Source organism: Maniola hyperantus, chromosome 1, assembly GCF_902806685.2.
Source record: "Maniola hyperantus chromosome 1, iAphHyp1.2, whole genome shotgun sequence".
Taxonomy (NCBI): Eukaryota; Metazoa; Arthropoda; class Insecta; order Lepidoptera; family Nymphalidae; genus Maniola; species Maniola hyperantus.
Window position 1 is genome coordinate 12578400 of NC_048536.1, and position 22970 is coordinate 12601369.

A 22970-nucleotide genomic window follows, 5' to 3' on the forward strand; every position below is an offset into this window, starting at 1 on the left:
TCCAGTTTACTGTAACGCGGAAGTATTTCGACTCTCGAATTTGGTTTGGTTTGGTGAGACGTAAAATCTTGTGCTACGGGTACCGTGTACGTTCAGGGTTAGCTATTTATGGCCAATCTGCGGTCTTTTATATCATAGTAACGAGTGGTAACGAGTAACGACATAAGCGATTTCAGATTATTATGAACGTAAAATAACTAAGTGACTTTGTGAACTGTTTGTAATTTTATAATTTTTTTGTGTGTTTTAAAACTCAGTGACAGTGGTTAAAACGTCGACCTCCTAATTGGGGTTCGATCCCGGGCATGCACCTCTAACTTTTCGGGAGTGATGTGTGTTTAGTAGTCTATTTATCTACAGCACATTTTAAAGGTCTTAGTATTTATAGTTACTTTAAATATTCTTGGCACCATTCCACGCGGGTATAATTTGTATAGTAATTAGATGAGGCTAGATTTAAGTTTTATTGTATTATTTTCGTATAATCATTCGTCATATCTTGATATCTTCACATCTACTGGAGGAATTACAATCATAGTAGAATAATAAAAACAAACAAATGCCCAATGGTAATTCCAAAGATGTTAAAACAATCTCATTAAATATAGCCTGAACCAAAAACCATAGCGATGGCGCGATAATTTCGTTATGGGAAAGCCAATTAGAGCTAGGAGCGTTTTTCGCCGGAGCCGCTCCATCCATCACGCGGCCACGCCCAGCCTGTTCCACTCGCTGCCCTCTCGTCCCTCATACATTGTGAGCACGAGGTACATTTCTATAATTAAATTACACGAAACCCCGTTACATTCCAAAAATATTTCTTTCATGTTGCTACCGTCAACTACCTATCTACCTACCCTGCAGGTCCCAGAGCTACTAGACTTTTTTCTGAGCACGGGTCTCCTCTCAGAATGTGAAGAGTTTGGCCGTTGTTCAGTACGCTGAGTAAGTTAGGATTCGCAGACTTCACACACCTTTGAGATGAGAACATTACCTATGGAGAACTCTCAGGCATGCAGGTTTCCTTACGATGTTTTCCTTCACCGTTTAAGTCAGTGATTTGAAAAGCTTAAAACGCACATAACTCCGAAGAGGTACGTGCCCGAGAATCTCCGAATAGGAGGCCGACCTTTTAACCACTAGGCTATCGCCGCTTTTTGATATAATACGTAGGTATCTTAGACACCTATTATAAAATCACACATCTAAGACACTTCGTTGCCTTTCGACTTTGTACTGCAACCTTGCTGAAAGGTAGGTACTTATCTATTGTTAAGCAACAAACTAGCGATTTGCGAACATACCAAGCCAATCTTATTAGGTACCTCTTATTACAAGTAATCTATACCTACTTAGGTATTACTAGAGCAAAACACAATTTTATAGTTTTTTTATTTGAGCCATAAATAGGGCCTCCTTGGCTAAAACCCTAGAATGATAAATATCGGATCATTTCAAAAACAACATTGGACTCTAATTAGCATAATATTATTTATGTTAAAATGTTTTCGGTCAATAGGTAGTTATCACGAAAAAATTACAATGTTTAATTAGGTTTTGATTATTTTACCTCGACAACTTGCAATCAATATGTAGATACCTACGGATGGATAACATTAAACCACAGTACAGTAAAATCAGCTAATCAAGCCGTCATAAGATGAAACAAATTCGTATTCTCGACTGTCATAAAACTTCAGAAGTTAGCAATGACCAGCGTAGCGGGGAATTACTTCGCGTTTGTTTGCCAAAACCGATAGTTGAGAGATCAAATTATTCTGGTCCTGTTTCCTAGTCGTGACATTTCGCACCGGCACCTGCGACGTACGAGTAGCAAGTAGCGGTGAGCCGGCTGTCGCCCGGCGACATGTGCAACTAATTTGTAGCCAACAACGCACTCATTACAGGGTCCCCGCCGCCCGAGGTGTCGCCGGCATCGGCAATTTCACTCGTAATTCTATAAAATTGCCACACGCACGAGGAAGTCCGCAACTTATCTCCGAGAACGTGTCACCGTTTAAAATAAAAAAATATGTAGTGTGAACTTTTTTATTATATTGCAGACATTTTGGTAAAAAAACTGTGAAGAAAGTATCAACAGATGGTTAGACTGTGGTAGAAATCTCACCTACAGAAATTAGGAGAAATAGACTACAGAAAACGAATAATGTAAGTACGAATAAGTATTTTAATAGAATACCCATTTCTGTGTGTTGCTTTTAGATTTATTATATACTGAGAAACCCTTGATCATTAAAAAAACTCGTAAAGATAATTTGAATAATGGATATTTTGAATTGGATAAAAGTAAAAAGGGGAGGTCGAGATCAACTTCTGATTAATACCGATTTCATAAAAGTCAAAGAGAAGTTGCGAAAGGAAAGTTGCGATTATTATTCGTTGTTGTTTGTAACTTTGTATTGTGATTAAAAAATAGAATGAAAATCTTTTAATCAAACAGATTCTCCAGATCTACTCTATCTCGAAGTTGTAGAAAATGTTAGTATTTATTTAGGTCAAACAGCAGTTCAGTGAAGAGTTTAAAATGGATGTGCAGCTTGCTGTCCACATTGATTGAGGTAGGCGCTGACACTTTGTCATTAACTGTTTGTATCAAATACACGCACGATGCCACTTAAGGTGGCTCTTCTTACGCGCTTCTCCATACAAACGCATTACGCCTATTAGGTATTCTATTCTTTGTTGCTCTAGATCTATAACTAAGCTATAATATATCAATTTATCTCCATTATCTATGCCCTAAACAATTGATATATTAAATTGTATTTATTTCAAAAGTTATTATTATTTAATATATAAGTATATAAGTTATACCTAGACCCTTAAAAAATCTTTATTTTAGGGAAAATTTTAGAAGCAACTTCGTCCGTAAATATACTATAAGTAAGTATAAGAAACTAGAAAATTGGAAAATTAATAACTTCATATTGTCACCTTTTACTTCATAATCATTTCAAATGTCTTTAGTTTCTGTAAAAAAATGTTTTCTTTTGCCAATAATCGGCGTAATCCCAAATGTCGATAAGAAATTTTCCCTTTTCGTTTTTGACAAAAAAATCTTGTATCTCAAGCAAAATTCATTCACCCAACCTCTCTCGGGGTGAGGTGCGGTTAGAGGGAAAGGGTGACATGCACAGATGCCGTTTTTTTCGTCATCTATGGAAACAGCACTATTTTAGGCTCCACCCGCCAACGAGTTGTTGCTTCGATGAAGCGGGCTCTTAACTAATTACAGAAAGAGCTATGATCGGCACCTTGTTAAATGATTAAAAGCGAGTCGAAGTGGATACGAACTGGCCACATAACTCGAATGAATAGTTGGATGCCACTGACACGTTGTAATAATGTTGTGGGAACGCCCTAGCCTAGACACAAACATACCTATCATACCTGTCTATAATGAAACAAAGGTATAAAAATAGCTTAAATAACTTAACGTATCTTGGATGTCTTTTGAATTGGGGTCATCAGTGTAAGTAAATTTAATTTCGAAGATATCACCACAATACGTCTCAAAAGAATACAAGGATACTGTTTCTTTCATGTCGCTAAAATCGAAATCCATAATTTTGTTAGGTTCCTAATTTCAAAATAATCTATTAGTCCAGTCAAATTAGACATTCAAGGTTACATTAATTCGCATAGAGCTGAAAATTTGTACGAATGTTCGGAAAACCATTATTAACTAAATGTGAAAGTCCCCATCGATCCGACATTTGCAAAAAAAGATATTCAAGATTGTGGATTTCACATAATATCTTTTTAACCTACTCTAGGTTAAAAAGATATTATGTGAAAAATTCTTTCACCATTTGAAAGGTAGGTAGGTAGGTACATAATTCCAGATGAACAGTAGGTATTAGGTAAAATCTGAGCCGCTATTCAACTAATAATAATAGTCATAAAAAACGAACCTGTCCATTTTTATCCATCTCGTTGTTCGTAAGCTTAACTTTCTCGAAGGAGACGACCTGCTTCCGTAGCTGGTCACCTGAGAAAGGGGAGTCAGGGTGCGGGTAGAGGCGCGCGGGTGCGGGGGGGTCCGCTTTGCCTGCCACGAGCCACGAGGACCGGTGGTAGGCGTAGCGGTACCGCTTGCCGTCTACAGGTACCACGTCCAGGAGTACTGCGTACCGCGCCTCCGTTCTACACCCCGTGAAGGACACCCGTACCGTTGGAAACATGCGCCTGTTGACAAACAATCAAATGGTGAAGGTAATAGTCTTGCATCAGATATAGTTAGTCTACTTTGTCGTAAATGACTATGTGAGACGAGAACACCTAAATACCCAAGCAAAATATTACTTTGAGTTGGTAAATTTGTACATTAAGGCTCAGTAATTTATTTAATATATAAGCTGTGATAGCCTAGTGGTTAGGACGTCCGCCTTCTAGTTCGAGGTCGGGGGTTCGATCCCGGGCACGCACCTCTAACTTTTCAGATTTATGTGCGTTTAAAGTAATTAAATAGGAAAACATCGTGAGGAAACCTGCACGCCTGAGAGTTCTCCATAATGTTCTCAAAGGTGTGTAAAGTCTACCAATCCGCACATGGCCAGCGTGGTAGACTATGGCCAAAACCCTGCTCACTCTGAGAGGAGACCCGTGCTCTGTAGTGAACCGGCGATGGGTTGATCATGACGATGATGAATTCATTTAAAGCACTGCCTATAAATCTGACCTTTCCAAGCTATTAATTATTTATTTGGCATAACTATTACAGAGCAGCGAATGCAGTGTTTCAGACCAGAGTGCTAGAGCACGCCGCACATTGGTCATGTGATGGCAAAATCATTATTCTTTGAAACTTTACAAAATCATTTTTCAAAAAGATTTGACTGTACTAACATCAAATGTCGACATAAATAAAATCAGCTACTTAAGCTGAATGCAGTCTGAATGCCAATTATAAGAGTCTAAGAATTACCTACCTACATTTACTTACAAGGCTTTAAATCTAGACAATCAATCTTATTTTAATAAATATTTTATGACTAATCTTATATTTTGACAAATTGTCTAGCAAAAGCAATCTAAACTTGAATACCTACTATTTTCCATACTATTTTCATGAAAGTTTTTTTTTTGAAACGGCATGTCTTTCTAATTTATTATCGTGTATCTCAGTCGCTGTAAAGTAGGTAGGTATGTTAGTTTTATTTTTTTTTCAAAAAGCCAAGAGTATCAGGTTAAACTACTGTGCAAATAAATTCAAAAGTTGCGATATTTAAGCACGTGTATTATATTTTTATGGTTGTCATAAAATCATAAAACGAGTGTAAAACTTGAAAAAGTTTTTAAATTTTAGTAAGTAATATAAAACAGATGACTTCAACTATAAATTTCTGGATCTGATGACGGAACCAACCCACGACGCTAATGACCTCGAAAGGACGAACGAAAACTAAATTAGACATTAAGATACAAAAACCTTATAATCCCCGAAAGTGTTTTACGAGACCAAAACACATGCTCGCAATAAAAAATGATGATTAATGTGTATTAACAAAAAACTGCCAGAGATCTAGCCACGGACGGTGACTTGTATAATTACAGGGTGAAACGCGAACTAGGAAATCAAACAAATATGATGTATTCGATTTTAATGCACCCCTAAATGGGCCGAAGCGCTTCCTGCCGGCCGGCGGCGATAACATCTCGCCGCTACTTATTTATAACGTAACCTTTCTTAATACATTTTTTTTCATAGAGTTTAAACGGCGCTTTTATAATTTCGAAGGCTAAACAAGTAGTCATAGATAAGATAACATCCGACAATTTGTTCGTCCCTAACGCGATCTGACGTTCGGTCGCGCTAGACTCGTTTCTATTAGCTCATACAGTTTAAACGATCGATCCGATGATATCGTTCGGGTTTACGACGGAATTCCAACGGCGTGTTATATAAAATGCGGGAGTGAAAGAAAGAATTATTAGCGCCCATAAAACACGGGTGCGGTGTCAACCTCCCAATAAGTATAATAAATGCAAGATACCTATAAAATTCCCGGAGTCAGAGCGCTAGTGCGATAAAGCGCTGAGTGCGAGGGCCTCGCTTGAATTAAGCACTGGTCATAAATAAATCGTATTAAGGTCTAAGGTGTGTTTCGTTGTGTTTATTCAGTATCTGTGGCGACTGGCGCGGGATCTCTCGTCGAGGACAGGGAGTCGGTGTCACGCGTTTATGAGTGCGTCGTTAAGCGCTGTCGCGATGTCGCGACGGCTCGCCACCCAGAGAGATCATGTAACGAGCCATATCCATCATCGGTAACTGTCCGACTTGCATTGTAAAACTCAGAACTGAATGCTTTGTTACATTCTTAGGACATCTGGGCATGCTTTACAAGTGAAAGTCGATTTTCGAAAGTTCATTTATCAATTCGTCAGTGCTCTATTTACTTTTGGAACGGACAATAATTCTAATTTCAATTAATAGAGTAAAAACTTGATAGGTGCGTTATATTTCTTCTTACTTGAAAGTTGAAACTAGTATTTCAACATAATACCTATTCTAAAACCGACATCAATACAACCAACTACATTAAAAATCCCATTATAAAAACACTATGACACACACATAAGCAAGGATATAGATACAATATAAAAAGAAAAATTAACAACAATTACAATAACAAATATTACTACTAGAATTGATATAGTCAATGCATTTAATATTTATTCGCTCGTTGGTAAAGGTCGGAAGGCACGGCTGACCACATTAATCTTATTGCAGTCCGCAAGTAGCGTAAAATGTACGTCATTACTTAGCATCTTAATACGGCTCTGTTGAGGGCAATTATTGCTTCTAGGGTTCCGTACCCAAAAGGTACCAAAGGGACCGTCTGTCTGTTTGTTAGCGGATTGTATCTCGTGTACCGTAATACGTAGAGAGTTGATAGAGTTGAAATTTTCACTGTATCATGTTTAGTCCGCGACAGATCGAGATAGCAATCGGAGTATGAGGTGGGGGGGACTCCTCTCCGATTGCCAAATGCCACCTCGACCTGTCACGTACTGCCGCCATAACAGCAAATAATAAAAATTTCAAAAAGGCCGCTATGAAAATTTAAAATATTAAAATGTGTTATTTCTTGTACGATGGTACGGAACCGTTCGTGTGCGCGTGCGCACTTAACTGTTTTTTTAATGCCAATGCCAATGCCACGTATTCATCGACATACCTATAAGGCAATATTTTTTTCAAAGATGAGGAGCCAATTTAAAAATTAGCAAACACCTACTGTCTATACTTATCTGTGTCATTAATTTTTATGACTTCCTTTTTAAATATCATTGTAAAACTATCATTGAAAGAAATAAGATCTGTCAGCGGTATAAGTTAGGTCATTGTCGTTTCACCCGATATACTTTACATAGGTTTCTTGAATCCTAATAGAACAGTGTCTTGTGCCCAGGGCCCTCTTTCCCACTGGGCACTCTGGGCACGTGCCCAGGGCCCACGATCGATAGGTGCCCCCTAGTCACTTGCATTTACCAATTTATTTATTTTTTAAATATATCAAAAATTGCGCGTTTATTTTGTTTTAGTTGTTACCCGCAGCTTCTTCTGCATGTATTTAGGTTTTTAAAAATCCTGTGGAACTATGATTTTTTGGCATGAAAAGCTTATATTGTTCGTTTCCTGGATGCAAGCTATCTCTGATAACAAATAGATAGGCAAACAGACAAAAACAAATAGATTATGGATAGGATGCATTAAAACATAAAATTTGATATGTTATTATTATATTATTAGTCATGGCTGAGCTCGTTTAAATTTTTCTGTATGTATTTAGTGTGTTATCATATGAAAGGGCTTTACCTGTACATTCTAAAACAGATTTTTATTTATTTGTATGCATTATAGTTTTTGAATTATCGTGCAAAATATCGAAAAAATATGACTGCAGTATGGAACCCTCGGTGCGCGAGTCTGACTCGCACTTGGTCGGTTCTTTTGGTATACATTGTTTTACAAATAAAATTCTTAATAATATGTATTTCAGCACACGGAAGCGCGTATGTAGATATAAATAAATAAATAAATAAATAAAGCCTTTATTACTGAATTTACATTTAAAAGTTACATAATTTAAATCTCGCACTTTAGTTCTTTCCGATCAGCGCGTCTTCTGACGCATAGGCCTCCTCCAGGTTTTTCCATACTATCTGTCTGTTCTGTGCTTCTCTTGTCCATAGTGATCCCGCTGCCTGCTTTATATCGTATACCCAGCGTTTTCTTTGTCTACCCCTTTTCCGCTTTGAGCCATCCCTAACTTCCCATTCTGTTATAGCTTTGGTCCACTTCTTTGACTTCTCTCGAAGCATGTGTCCAGTCCATCTCCATTTAAGTATTTTAAGTATGTAGATATAGGAAACCGCAATATTGTGACTGGGCGCCGAAGTACGACAGTACGACGAAATCGCCGTACACCAGGAACCAATAATTATGGGTAACCGCTTCCGTGCGGAGGTGCGAAGGTTTCGATCATTCGACGTAACTCAAATTGATATTATATAAGTACTCGTATTTGTATTGGGTTTTTACATTTGAAAAACTTTATAAATCTGTTGTGTACCTATACTTCAAAAAAAGTAGGTTCTCGATTCGACCTGAGTATACAGGGTGTAACCAGAAAGCTAGCAAAAAGAAGACGGGTGATGATGACACCAATTACTATAATGATTACCTACTGATATTCCACAAAAAAAAACGCGAAAAAAATCCAATCATTTTGTAAAAGTTCACGATATATTGCAAATAAAACATTTAACTGACGCTAGAGATCAACGAACGTTGCGTAAGGAGGCCACTCGGAGTCAATGCCGCGTCGTAGGTGGGGCGGCATTAACCCCAGTTTTGCACGCTATACATTGCGGGTTTGAAAAATACTAATTCACTAAAACTACAAAATGAGGCAAATGGTTATTGGTATTATAATAACGCTATGTTTGCTAGCGTTTTGGTTACATCCTATATGTTGTACCTATTGTTGTTGTGCCACACATGACACAGTTTATTCCGGCGCTTCTTCTGCTTGAAGCATGTTGGCTTTAGTGCTTTAATGCTCAAGGGGAGGACGCGCCGGGATAACCAACTCTAAGTTACATATAAACATGGAATGCGTGAAACAATTTAAGAAATAAACGTTTTTCTTTCTTTCTATTCGTCAACGTTAAATTCCGCCTATCTGTAGGTATTCTACTGGAATCATGGAGTAGATTGTGAAATTGGAACGATTCTTCGATAGGATGAGGGTTAATAGCCCTAAGACTTAAGAGGTTCACTCCATGAAGCCCTCGGGAACCTGGGTGGTCTACTTGACTTCTGGAGCGAGCTTGGATGGCTGGAGTGAAGACTTCAGCGGGAAGGGGCAATGCACGCACAACAAACGGAAACGTTTAAGTGCGGAAACCAGCCCAGAGAGAAGAAGAAGAAGAAGCCCTAAGGGGTTAAAATAGGGGTTTGAAATTTGTTTATTCCACGTGTACGGAGTCAAACAAACAAATGGTTTATTGTGTAATGTAAAAAATACATAATTGTTAATTTAATTATATAATTTTTACTCCCGCAGCCCAACTTGTCTTGTTGTTCGTGAAATGTCGCATTAATATCAAATTGCTACTTTAGAGAATAAATAAATAGCACAGGCTTTAAGTCAAGAGTTCATAATCGCTCTCACAAATTGCTGCGATTAATAATAATTCTTTCGCAAGAAATATAATCAGATGCTTTCAGCAAACATTTTTAAATTAAAGCCATTTAGAATGTTTGCTTTTTGAAAGGGATAATAATTGTGAAATTGACCTTATTTTATTTTTTGCAGAACGCAAAAGGCTTGGACGGATGGTATGCAATGCAGCTCCAAGAAGCTAAAATAAGAGATACTATAATCTATTTTTCTTTAACATACTTAAATACTATCTGTTATATAGATAGCCTCTCCATGAAATGCGTAAGAGCCACAGGCGCACTATATAGGTAGGTACTTATAGAACTTTTCAACCTGGTTCCTCCTTCACCTTTCTACTATCGTACCGCAAGGCAACGCCAAGGTCTGCACCCGTACGTAGTCGAAATTCCACGGATACGTACGAAGCGATTTGCCTCCTCATTTCTGATTCGAACCACTAAGATTTGGAATACCCTCCAGCATCAGTTTTCCTCTTCAATTGTAATAAATGGGTACCTTCAAGTCAAGAGTGAATAGGCATCTTCTAGGCAAGCGCGCTCTATCTTAGGCTACATCATCACTTGCCACCAAGTCTGATCGCAGCCAAGCGCTAGTCTATACTTAAATAAATAAATAAAACGCGGAAATCGAGGTGCTCCGAGATTTCTGCAACTTGTTTATCTTTTACTAGCTTATGCTCGCGACTTCGTCCGCGTGGACTACACAAATTTCAAACCCCTATTTCCCCCCCTTTAGGGTTTGAATTTTCAAAAATCCTTTCTTAGCGGATGCCTATGTCATAATAACTATCTGCATGGCAAATTTCAGCCCGATGCGTCCAGTAGTTTGTGCTGTGCATTGATAGATCAGTCAGTCAGTCAGTCAGTCAGTCAGTCAGTCACCCTTTCCTTTTATATATTTAGAAGAGAGAAGATGTCATAAATTAAGCAAAACTATAACTATACTAGCATATGCTCACGACTTTGTTTGCGTGGACTACACAAATTTCTAACTCCTATTTTACCTCCTTAGGGGTTGAATTTTCAAAAATCCTTTCATAGCGGATGTCTACGTCATAATAGCTATCTGCAAGCCTTTTAGACCGATCGATATGACCGATAGTGATAGATCAGTCAGTCAGTCTATCAGTTAATCAGGCAGCTTTTCCTTTATATATATATATAGACTATGGCTAGAATAACTGAGAAAAGAGCTGATAGTAATCTTCAAACAAGTAAAAGTCAATGGGCTGAACAGTCATTTAAAAACTATTTCGATGAAAACATTCCTTCAAATTAAAAAAAACGCATTCATAACAGTCATTTCCATTCCAAAAAGCGTGAAGTTAATAATTGATTATTTTAAAAATGAATAAATATCATGATTTTTTTATCATGAATTCTAGCCCCATAAACATAGATTAATTATTGGTCTCTGCCCATAAACTACCGCTATAGGTACAAAAATCACGTCATTTTATATCTACAGTCCAAGACCCTATTTCAATATTTTAATTTACTGTTCTAGTTGTTTTCTGTGTTCAAGGTTTAACTTTACATGTCTCCTATTCATTTGTAACGTACCTATGTTCCGACATTTGCATTTACGCAAGACAATTATTAAAAACCTCCATTATGAAGCACTTGTTGACTTTGCCGGTAAGCTATTAAGTTTTAGTATTGACGGTGTGATTAAATATTGGTTATAAACTTTAACTGTAATATTATGTTTCGAGGTAAAGTTGTTACATTGTGTTAAATGTTAAGGTGCGTTTTAGTGGCAAGGACAGGAAAGATAGGTATACAAAAAAATATGCACTACCAATAACATTAGGTAAAGTAAATGTAAATAAGTAAATAAAATAAGAATATTTTATTTCAGACAATAACTGTCCATAGTTAGTTTAAATTTAAATTTGATTATAAAAGGAACATTAAAATCAAGGAATTAAATTAAATTAAAACTGCAGTAAAAATATACAGTGTACCAAAAATATATTTTTTTTACTAGGTTTATTAGATTTACTTCGCTGTCTTCTGGAACGTAGGACATTTAGTCGTGTATATAGCAACGTTATTTGTATACAGTTCACATATAATGTGAACTGTATACAAATAACGTGGCTAATTCTGGTGTCTGTTGGATCGAGTCAGCGATAGTAATTTAGTCAAGATTTTTTCGGATTTTGCACGAACGTTTTTTTGTATGTAATCCAATTTTGTCGGCTTTTGTCAGAGAGACTATTATGGAATATAAAGAATCGATAGTCTGCAATAGACATCAGTATTCAAATAGGGTGTTTATCGCTTACTAATTAAAATTTTTAACTAACTTGTACAACACATGTTCCTATATCTGTCGTGCTGACGTCGCGTCAAAACCCACCTTTACAAGCATGACTGGTTTCCATGAAATGTCATCAGTTCGATTCGCACGCAACTTGATCCCGCGCCAACTTTACGTGTTCTCAATTTACAGCCAATAACCATATAACATATGACCCTTCGCTGTAATTATGTGAATGTTTCTATAAAACATAAAGAAATTCCCATAATATTATGCATACCTAATATGTTAGTACAGTAGAAACTCGATTATCCGGCCCTCGGTTATACGGATTTGCGATTATCCGGACCAGCCGAAAATTGTTCGGCCAAGTGCGAGTCAGATTCGCGCACCGAGGGTTCCATACTCGGGAATTTTCCCCGCCATTTTGTACGATAAATCGAAAACTATTATGCATAAAATAAATAAAAATCTGTTTTAGAATGCACAGGTGAAGCCCTTTCATATGATATCCCACTAATTGGTATAGTTATCTTACTTTGAAAATTGAAAATACTAATATAGTGAACTACATAATATGCTCAAAACCCGATTATCCGGATTTTCGATTATCCGAATCCATAACGACAACAATTAGTCCGGTTAATCGAGTTTCCATTGTATCTATGTTTCAAATGTAACTGTTAGGTAAGTACTAATGGAAAATGTTTTGACACAACACAACCCATAAACCAAATGGGCCACTTCATTAGTATGAGTAAATTTTTAAATTGTAGAGCTATCTATAATTAGTATTTGGACTTTAGGGCAAAAACAAAGAAGAGTAGGTAGGTAGGTAGGTAGGTACGCATTTCAGGATTTTTGAAAATTCCACCACTTCAGCGAATTTCAAATATTCCACTCGAGCGAAGCCGAATGTGGTGAGCTAGTCGCTATAAGTAATATAAAACCGGCCAAGTGCGAGTCAAGCTCGCGCAACGATGGTTCCGTACTAAAGACGTATTTTTTCGATGCGCGATAATTCAAAAACTATGATACATAAAAATAAATAAAAATCTGTTTTAGAATGCATATGTGAAGCCCTTTCAAACGATACTCCACTTGATATAGTTACTAATTTTTAGTTCATGACCACAATTTAATTTATTAGTGTGATTTAACCCTAAATTCACGGTTTTCAGATTTTTCCCCTTATGTATGTTATAAGACCTACCTACCTGCCAAATTTCATGATTCTAAGTCAACGGGAAGTACCCTGTAGGTTTCTTGACAGACCGACACACAGACAGGCAGACAACAAAGTGCTCCTATAAGGGTTCCGTTTTTCCTTTTGAGGTACGGAACCCTAAAAATGTTTCTACCTGTGTCCGAAGACTTTGAAACCATCTAAACGATGTTCCCTAAACCAATTTCATTAGAAAGACAATAATGCGAACATGGTTTTATACCAATAAAAATGCAGTAAGCAAATATTTTTTTAGCGTAGTAGCACACGCCGTTTTAAATAAAGGTCATCGGTCCTCTTACTCTCCTAAACTAGATCAGCTCGCATGAGAATAGGGATCAATGACAGACACGTGCCCGTCAGCTAAGCGTCGTTCACGCGTCTAGTTATGTCGCGACGCGGCGACACGCGACTTGCACGCCTCTATAAACATAATAGGTATCTAGTTACCAATCACCACTAAAACAAACACATACCTACCAATACCATTACGTAAATATATGAACAAATTAAATTCACTACGTTAATATAATACTTATACTAAAAACTAGATAAGTAATGCCCGCCATTTCGTTCGCGTGGATTGAGGTTTTTAAAAATCCCTTGGAAACTCGCCGATTGTCCGAGATAAAAAGTAGCCTATGTTCGTTTCCGGACTGAAAATTTGTCTGTACCTACTCTTCAAAATTGGTTAATTCCGTACCAAATTTCCAACTGAAATAAACATTGTAAATCGGTCCAGAAACCTCGAAATAATCGGTGTACATACATTTAATAAAAAAACGAGCTGAGTTGAGAACCACCTCCTTATTGGAAGTCGGTTAAAAAGGAGCAGATGACTTTTGAAATTTTAAATACATACCTACTTACTCATTTAAAACCTCATAAAAATTAGTACCTACCTACTACAAACTACAGTTAAACGGTAAAATTAACTGTTAATTAATACTCCGGATATAATATGCGCTGTCGACAGGCGCAGAGGACGGTAGAGCAGCTCTCGCCGCGAAATTTTAACTTTACGATGTCGTTATACGTGAAAAATAATGGAGACATAAATATTATGAAAAGTGACGTTTAGTTAATGACCTCGACTCAACGTGTGTAAAGTAGCAACGCCGCGGAGCGCCTCGACGTAGGTACGTTAGAGCAATCACAGACGAACTATATTATAGTCCAGACATATTCTAGACTGACCATGAAAGTAGATGTCCTAATTAAGTGGCCAGTCACATGTTGTCATTGCCATATCAATATCAAGATCTACGAGTTCTTAGTACTTAATATTATTAAACTTTTAATTAAGAAATAAATCAAATACTTAAATCTGATATTTTGGTCACTACTTCATTATTGTTAACTTGAAACTTAGCATTGCGCTTGCGTGTTTTTCTCCCGTTAGGGTTAGACAAAACGCGGCGGTATTTCGCGCTGTCTGAAAATACTAACGCTTGGCTAATTAAAAATTCTCATTTCTTTTTCTTTGGACTTTGCATGCGAGAAATGTTTGATTTTTTAACGCTGTTAATGTACAGGCGGGTAATGGTAGGTACATTAAGCCTTAACCGGATGCCTTCAACACATTATTTATTAAACAGCTGTTGTACCTACCTTTTTTCATTACCTACTAACCTAGAATTAAACAAGATAAATCTTATACGGTCTTAAAGACGAAATTATTTTTATTTAGACTTTGTTTTTTACTAACTCGCGTTTTTTTTAAAATAATATTTCCTCACAAAAAGAAAAATGAACTAGATCATAACATTATTCTCTACTAGGACAAAAATACTTCTAACAAATATTTCAATTTAATTAACCAGAAACTAATTAATGGTCTTAATATATTTGTTAATAAATTATTTAAGAAGGTACTATACGAGTTTGAAGATATAAATTAATCAATGAAAATTACCAAAATCTAAAAAAACTCTTAATGTCTTTAAATTATTTTTATTTAGACTTTATTATATTTTACTAACTTGTGATTTTTTAATAATATTTCCTCACAAAAACAATAATGTACTAGATCATAAATTTCAATGATTAATCTCTAGCACTAGCACAAAATATAACTGACAAATATTTCAGTTTAATTAACCAGTTTGTAATTAATGTCCTTGATGGTCTTAATATTTTTGATGGTAAATTATATGTAAGGTATGGGTTTATTTCATTTTGAAGATATATGTTAAATCTAAATAATTAATGAAAAGTACCAAGGCACAAGTAACATATAAAAATCATCGTGCTAATTTTATGTTAATTGATTCATTAAAACGCTAAAAACTAATTAGTGACGACACGCTTATAGAAATATTAAAAATTAAAATTATTTCAAAGGTTTTACATTAATTACGAACTTTGAGCCAAACAAATGTGTGCGTAGATTCAAAGGTCCCGCGTACCTCTATAAATTAATTGACACACAAACGTCATTATTCGTCATAAATTGATGATTTTTAATAGAAACATTGATGTAGAATATTATAGAGTCGTAATAAAACAGTTAAAATTAACAAGGTGCTGTTTTTATCGGTGGAATCTGGCTGGCTCGGTTTATGAGGCTTCCGGCCCCGTTCCCCGTAAAGCCTAACGCCATTGTTAATATGCAACATTCGACATAAAATATGGCGGTTAAGTATGTCAAAATTTGACGGCGCCTGAGCTCTAAACAAAACCGTCGATGTCAGATAGTAATCGAAATTAACAGGACATTAGACGAAAACTTTAAATTACTTATTGAGGATAGAGCATATTGAGCCTGCACATTAAATTAAAAAAAATTAGATGGTTTAGTTTGTAAAATAAAAAGCCATTAGGTAATAGCCAAAATTATAAAACTCTAACTAGGCAAAGCTCATATTATAATTGTTTTTTAAAAAGTGAAGACAAATTCGCACGCTAATGTATGTGACACACAACATAGTACCTAGACATATAAACATTGACGTGGAGTTTACGCCCCTTCGAGTGTGCTTCAATTGATGGCGGATAGGAACGTTGTCAAATAAAACATCTCGGTTAGAGTGTAAGCATTAACTCCTAAACTCATTCGATTTGATTGTGTATGTGGTGTACAAATATACACGTAGGTCGGTACTCCGCACCAAACAAGACACAAAGTAGGTATAATTAATTGAAGTCTAACAGTAACATTGAAAAATAATTTGCATTAGAATAAAAACTTATGGGAAGTAAGTTCAACGAACATGAATACAGATACATTGTAGTAGCAGCGTTTGTTTAAACATAATAATATTCATTTGTTTTTATACCAATACGCATATGTTTATGCGAAAAAATTAAATGCTACACTATTTCTACTGCCGATTAGATATGCGTTTGCAATAAAAAGCGGAACAAATAAAATCTTGGCACACTGTATCATGTAGAAAAAGCTGATATGATCGCAATCAACTTTACCCTACATGCGCACCCAACAAGCGAATAAAACGGTTTCACTGCAATAAGAAATTTCAACACGCGAGATAAACAATCGACAAAGAAAAAGATAATTAACTTTAGAAGTTCGTGTTTATGATCGATTCATATACGCAATTAGACCAGTGAATAAATACCTGATTTTATTATTACTGGATTAACAACTATAAATAATAAGTATTTATTGGTAAGTATTGTTTAAATCACTTGCTTTTACGATGAAGGAAAACGTGAGGAAACCCGGAGAGTTTTCTAACCAACTCTTATGCTCTAAATTATCACACATGATGAATGATGATGTGTGGCGCAATTTACAAAGTAAAAGTTTTTCTCTCTTGTCCATTACGTGAAGTCTGTTAATCCGCACTTGGACAGCGTGGTAGAGTGTGCTCAGAAGTGGGCTGGTGATGGGCTGATTATAATAAAATTATTTGTATACTTACCTTGTTATGAGAAAAATACGTTACTATACTACACTGGCAGCCAGTGCAGCCGATCAATTTAATGAGACATGAAGGGAACCTACTTCCAATAGCTATTTAACAGATTTAACGCTAAGAGCTTTTTGATTAAAAAAACCAGCGAGCTAACAAAGCCCTTAATCGTTGAGATAAAAGATTTAATGTGGAAATACAAAGAATACGTAGACTAAGTTCCTGAGAATGAGTCTGGAGAGAGGAAAATGGTCTATAATCTGTGTCTAAGAAGCCAATTTTGTTTTTAATGGCAGCGTATCGTTGGCATCGGTCTGTTTCAAAGATGAAAACAAAACCGCGGCGGCATAAGAGCCAATAAATAATAAGAAAGATGTTACGCCTGACACGAATCGGAGTGTTCGATGATTTAATTACTCGTGTCGAATGCACAACTGCCGGAAGCGATTTCGATGGAACCAAATGCTCAATGATTTTATAAACACTCGTTTAAATAACAAACGAGGATTGAACACGCTCTTTCTTAATCATATTTCTTAAGGAATATCAAAATATTCTTCTTATCTATGCATCTGAAGTTAATTATGGCCACGATTAAAAATTGTGTACATGAATTGTGGAATTAAGGAATGTGCAAATGATGACATGGCAAGTTTAAAGTTAAAAACTCACTGCCTTAACCCACTTAGGAAAGCTTGATAACGTGAGCAAGATTCTTGGTCACGTTAATTACATAGATACATGTTTCTATAAGGGCGAAATCAATAATAATCAATCCGATCTGAAATCTGTCGCATAAATACCATACATCTTCTCACAAATAACAACTTATTCACAGATTACAGAACAGATTTTATTAATTTCGGTCTCGCATTGATTGGGTAGATAAGGGCTGTAATAGGCTGGCATGGTATGGTGGTATGGCCATACATATAATGCGGAGGAAAGAAAGCCATGTCATTAGAAGAATGTTGATGTGAATATGCATGTGGAAGGAAAAAAGAGGAGAGGACGACCAAAGAAAAGGTGGATGGATTGCGTGAAATAGGATATGCGTGTGGATAATACGTTGACGGATGACAGAAGTGAGTGGAAGAAGGCATGTTATACTGACCCTGCATAGGGTGGGATAAGGTAAGAAAGAAGCAGAAGAATAATATCGCCAACTATAGGGGATGGTGGATATTATAAATACGAAAGTGTGTTTGTGGTTGTCTCTGCTGGTGTGTCCTTTATATAAAGAGTTACGTATCAACGTCATAGGTAGTACCCACTACCTTTCACGTTGATCATAACTCGTGGTTGATAATAAAAATATAGTTAGATAACGCAGGTATTTAAGTGAGATAAAGAAAATGTAATAGCTGTTCTTAGTCAAGTATTTGATGGAGAAGACAACTTACTGTCGACGGTGTCTGACGAGGTAATGAGTCGTGACGGTGTTGGTGCCACACCCGATCTGACTGTTCAAGTGTGAACTGTGAATACTGTGTTTAGAAAAAACTTTTCCCCTCTTAGCATGACCGGCAACAATTGATGGTTTACACGGGAGTCGGTAGAATAGAACTATCTGTTCGTTACAGATACATTCGCCCATCGTTCATTCGAAACTTTGTTCTACATTGGTTATAGGGGTAGGTACTTGGTTTCTGACATAGTCGCGTACCATCAACGTATCTAGGTACCTACCTACAATACGTGGCTGCCGACTGGCATGCCTTGCAATGCAATACGCCATGGCTCATGCCTGCATTAGCTAGTTTCTGATACCCTTGCTACTCCAACTAAAAAACCTGTGTAGAGTGCAGTGTGCTGCAGCTAAGAGTAGGTAGTTAAGATATCTGTGAATTGAAAGTACGGGGCTGGGGCCTTTCGGAATTCAGACAATGTCTACCATTGATGTATTGAAGATTTGTTGCTGCCTCAACAAATTGTTGGGGCAGCAACAGTTGAGTTGGTTGTTGCTGCCTCTGTACGTGTGCCATGAAAAAAAAAGTCAGCAATATCGAAAGATGATCTCTGTTCGTTACAACAAAGTAACTCCGCCGGCAACTCGGATGAGATTACAAAGTAATTAACTATTTTACACGCTCCTAATGGCTTCATTTCGCTAATGACCCTCTCATCTCGTCCTTTCTCTACCTCCACCTTAACGATTCTTGATTATTTGACGAACTATTTTAAACTTTCTGACGTTTAGTACTTTGGCTAAATATTTAAGTTTATACTGGTATGCACAGTGATAAACACCTTTCTCTCTAACGCGGAAACTCTTACCTCTCTTCTTCCTAAGAGATAAGAGTTTTAGGTACGTCAGTGCCATCGAAAGGGTGCACCACCGTAGATATATTTCTCGGGTCACGTGACTAAATGGGTCCGACTGCCGGCAGTTCTATTATTTATATCTGTTATTGTTGGCTGAAGGCTGATTTTTCAATCGCCAAAAACCTTAACTGAAAAATAAATTGTTATTGACTCGTATTCTTGGCACGCGAGTTTTTTTATCATTTTCATCATTTTTAAATTTACTTCTCACTTATAAGAACTCTATACCCGTCAGGTACAGGTTGAATTCGAATTCTATCAAATCTCTGCTAATTTTCTAAAAATAAAAAACACTATACACAAGCTGTGGAAAAACTTTAAAGTTTTTAATCTTAGCATAATCACAGCTAGAGATGCGAGGGTAAAGCGGCAGACAAAAGCTAAGATACATCTTAAAAGTTCGTGACAGTCGTTTTAAAACGATAAGCAGAGAGGCAAGATACGATTTTTCAATTAATAAGTTTAATTGAACGGACATAACGAGTTTAGGCTCTGTAATCAGCGGCAACGCGTGACGCAGGTGCTTCTGTTCATATTAGGGTTCCGTACCCAAAGGATGCCAACGCAACCTCATTACTAAGCTTCTGTTGTCCGTCCGTCCGTTCGTCTGTCTGTCTGTCAGCGGACTGTATCTTATGAACCGTAATGGGTAAGTAGAGAGTTGGAATTTTCACAGAATCTGCTATATTCTGTTCTATTGCTATAAACAACAAATAATAAAAAATTCAAAATGGCCGCCATGAAAATTAAAAAAGTGCTATTTCTTGTACAATGGTACGGAACCTTTCGTGTGCGAGTCCGACTCAGTGCGATAAAGCATACCTAAATCCGGCTTAAATATACAGAGGTATTAATAAAGTGTGATTTTTGAACTCAAAGACACTAGCGGCTCAATTCAGTAATCCATACAAGAAAGCGAGTGAATAAAAACGTGTTAAAATAGTGGATGTGGTTATTTAGGTGGTCACAGATATAGGCCTTGGTTTGGTGTTATACTTGGTTATGGTGATTGAATAATTTCTTGTCAAATCTTCTCAGTAGAACTTACTTTCCGAATCGGTCTTCAGATCACACTTGCGCACGCGCACGAACCGAGTACTGCACACAACGCGCATCGAACATCTATGGACGCGTCACTTCTCAGTAGGTACATACTTACATGAATAATCTGAGTTTTCAATACATCGTTAAGGTCAGCGCATACTGAGCTGCAAAATGCACTAGCAATCTTCATTGATAAATTGAGATTGAACTAAATCAGTACTCTTATTATAAATGCAAAAGTGTGTTTGTTTGATTGAGTTGATTTGTTGGTTTATTGGTTTGTTGGTTTGTCCTTCAATCACGTCGCAACGGTGCAACGGATTGACGTGATTTTTTGCATGGGTATAGATAAAGACCTGGAGAGTGACATAGGCTACTATGTATCCTGGAAAATTAAAGAGTTCCCACGGGATTTTTAAAAACTTAATCCCCCCTGCGGACGAAGTCGCGGGTATCAGCTAGTTAAACCTAAAATGGAGCTATCAATTTATCAATAAAAATTGCTTGAGCATTTTGCTGCTCAGTATGCGCTGACCCTTACGCAAATCCAGCAGCTGCTATCACTACCCATATTATAAACGCGAAAGTGTGTTTGTTTGTTGGTTTGTCCTTCAATCACGCCGCAACGGAGCAACGAGTTGACCTGATTTTTTGCATGGATATAGTTGAAGACTTGGAGAGTGACATAGGCTACTTTTGATCCCGGAAAATCAGAGTTCCCATGGGATTTTTGAAAATCTAAACCCACACATTTGAAGTCGCTAGCCTGTATATATAAAAGGAAAAGCTGACGGACTGACTGACTGATCTATCGTCGCACAACTTAAACTACTGGACGGATCGGGCTGTTTGGCAAGCAGATAGCTATTATAACGTATAGACATTCGCTAAGAAAGGATTTTTGAAAATTCAACCCCTAAAGGGGTAAAATAGGGTTTTGAAATTTTTGTAGTTCACGCGGACGAAGTTGCGAGCATAAGCTAATTGTAGTATAAAATGAGTATAAACTCGAATTATATTTCTTTTGAACCTCAGCAACCGGCTAATTGAAACGGCCTTTTTTGCTGTCATCAACGCTACACAGGCGATTCAAATTGTATTTGCTTTTAATGATTACTTATGCATTTGCATGCAGTTAAAGCTTCGCAATAAAATGCTTTGAATTTTTTAAAGCTTCTTTGAATAAAAAACTCAATAGACATAAAGAGGGCCTGTATTATGTTAATGCTACGCATGTGTAGACTGTAGAGCCTATGCGTGACCAATAATTTCTGTTCTACTTACTACTCAATCTCAATTTTTTTACTTGATAACCCCAGTTATCGACCCTTATTTAGTTAAGTATGTATAAGTCGTGAACTATGGTAGAGTAGCACAATTCACGATAGTTAGGGAATTTGTAACAAAACGTTTCGACATTCAAAGCTGGAGATTGACTTGTAACATTTTTGGGCAGATTACACCTACCGAGTAGTGAAGCGAGACAGTAAAATGTCACTCGGCCGAGACAGTGATGTGGCTGAGAAATTGCGGCGAAATTGCACTCGTTAAAGAGTTTATACCATCCGAGTACTCGGCCGAGGACACTGACTCGCCACTGTACTCGGTAGGTGTAACCTGCCCATTTGGTGTTGATGGTTAAACGATTAATTAATGATTAAATGATTTATTTGTTCTCACAATAGGTAGGTCTATTTACAAATTGTGCCGGGGACCCTGAAGTAAGTAAGTAAATGGTGGTGTCGAGTTTTTGTAAATTGTAACTCAAACCAAGACTAACTTGTAACTTGGTAGGTAAGTTAAACTATTTGACGATTCAAAAGCATTTGTAAAAGTTTACTTGAGTAAAAATATGTTCTATTCTTTTATATTCTAACACGCTACAAGTTAATCTCCTACGCTGGCAGGCTTCAAATATTATCAATAAATTATTACCTACATTTGACGCTAGGTAGGCTATGAAGCGACTATCATTTCATCTATATAGTGCCACCAACACTTATCTGTTTGGGCAAAATTGAAACTAGAGCCGCGCGTCAGACGCTTTTTCAAAATCCACGCGGACAAAGTCGCAGGAATCAACATACAAGTTGACAATACTACAATACAATTAAGTTTTACGGAATCTTCTTTATGTAAAAAGATTTTAGACGCTTTTGATACCATTTTTTCTCTGTAAATTTCTTAATCTATTGCCAGATAGCAAATTCGTCACCAGCGTAGCGACACTGTCACCTGAACAGATAAGTTGGTGGCACTGTAAGCCCCCTAGCCCAAATCCCAATATTTGACAGAATATATCGATTCAGATCAAACCCGAGGTTTCCTTACTCTAGTTCACTCTGACACCTTATGATTACGCATCTGAGTTATCTTTAAACGTATCAACAAAGCCCTAAGTTTAATCTAAATAGGCATTAAGTTCAAAAAGGTGAGAAATCACACCTAGAGCTATTAACAATCGATCACAAGATTTAAACTGCTAGGAATTCCTCAAAATCATTCTAGTTTTATCAA

General features: G+C 36.8%; 1 protein-coding gene across 1 annotated transcript in view; it reads right to left on the reverse strand.

The window, feature by feature from the left end:
• LOC117984021 (T-box transcription factor TBX20-like) overlaps positions 1 to 22970 on the reverse strand; it is a 114294-nt gene that overhangs the window by 38360 nt on the left and 52964 nt on the right. The window contains exon 4 of the mRNA XM_034970673.2: positions 3936 to 4209. Coding sequence (XP_034826564.1) covers positions 3936 to 4209 — 274 coding nt within the window. The remainder of the gene's footprint in view (positions 1 to 3935; positions 4210 to 22970) is intronic.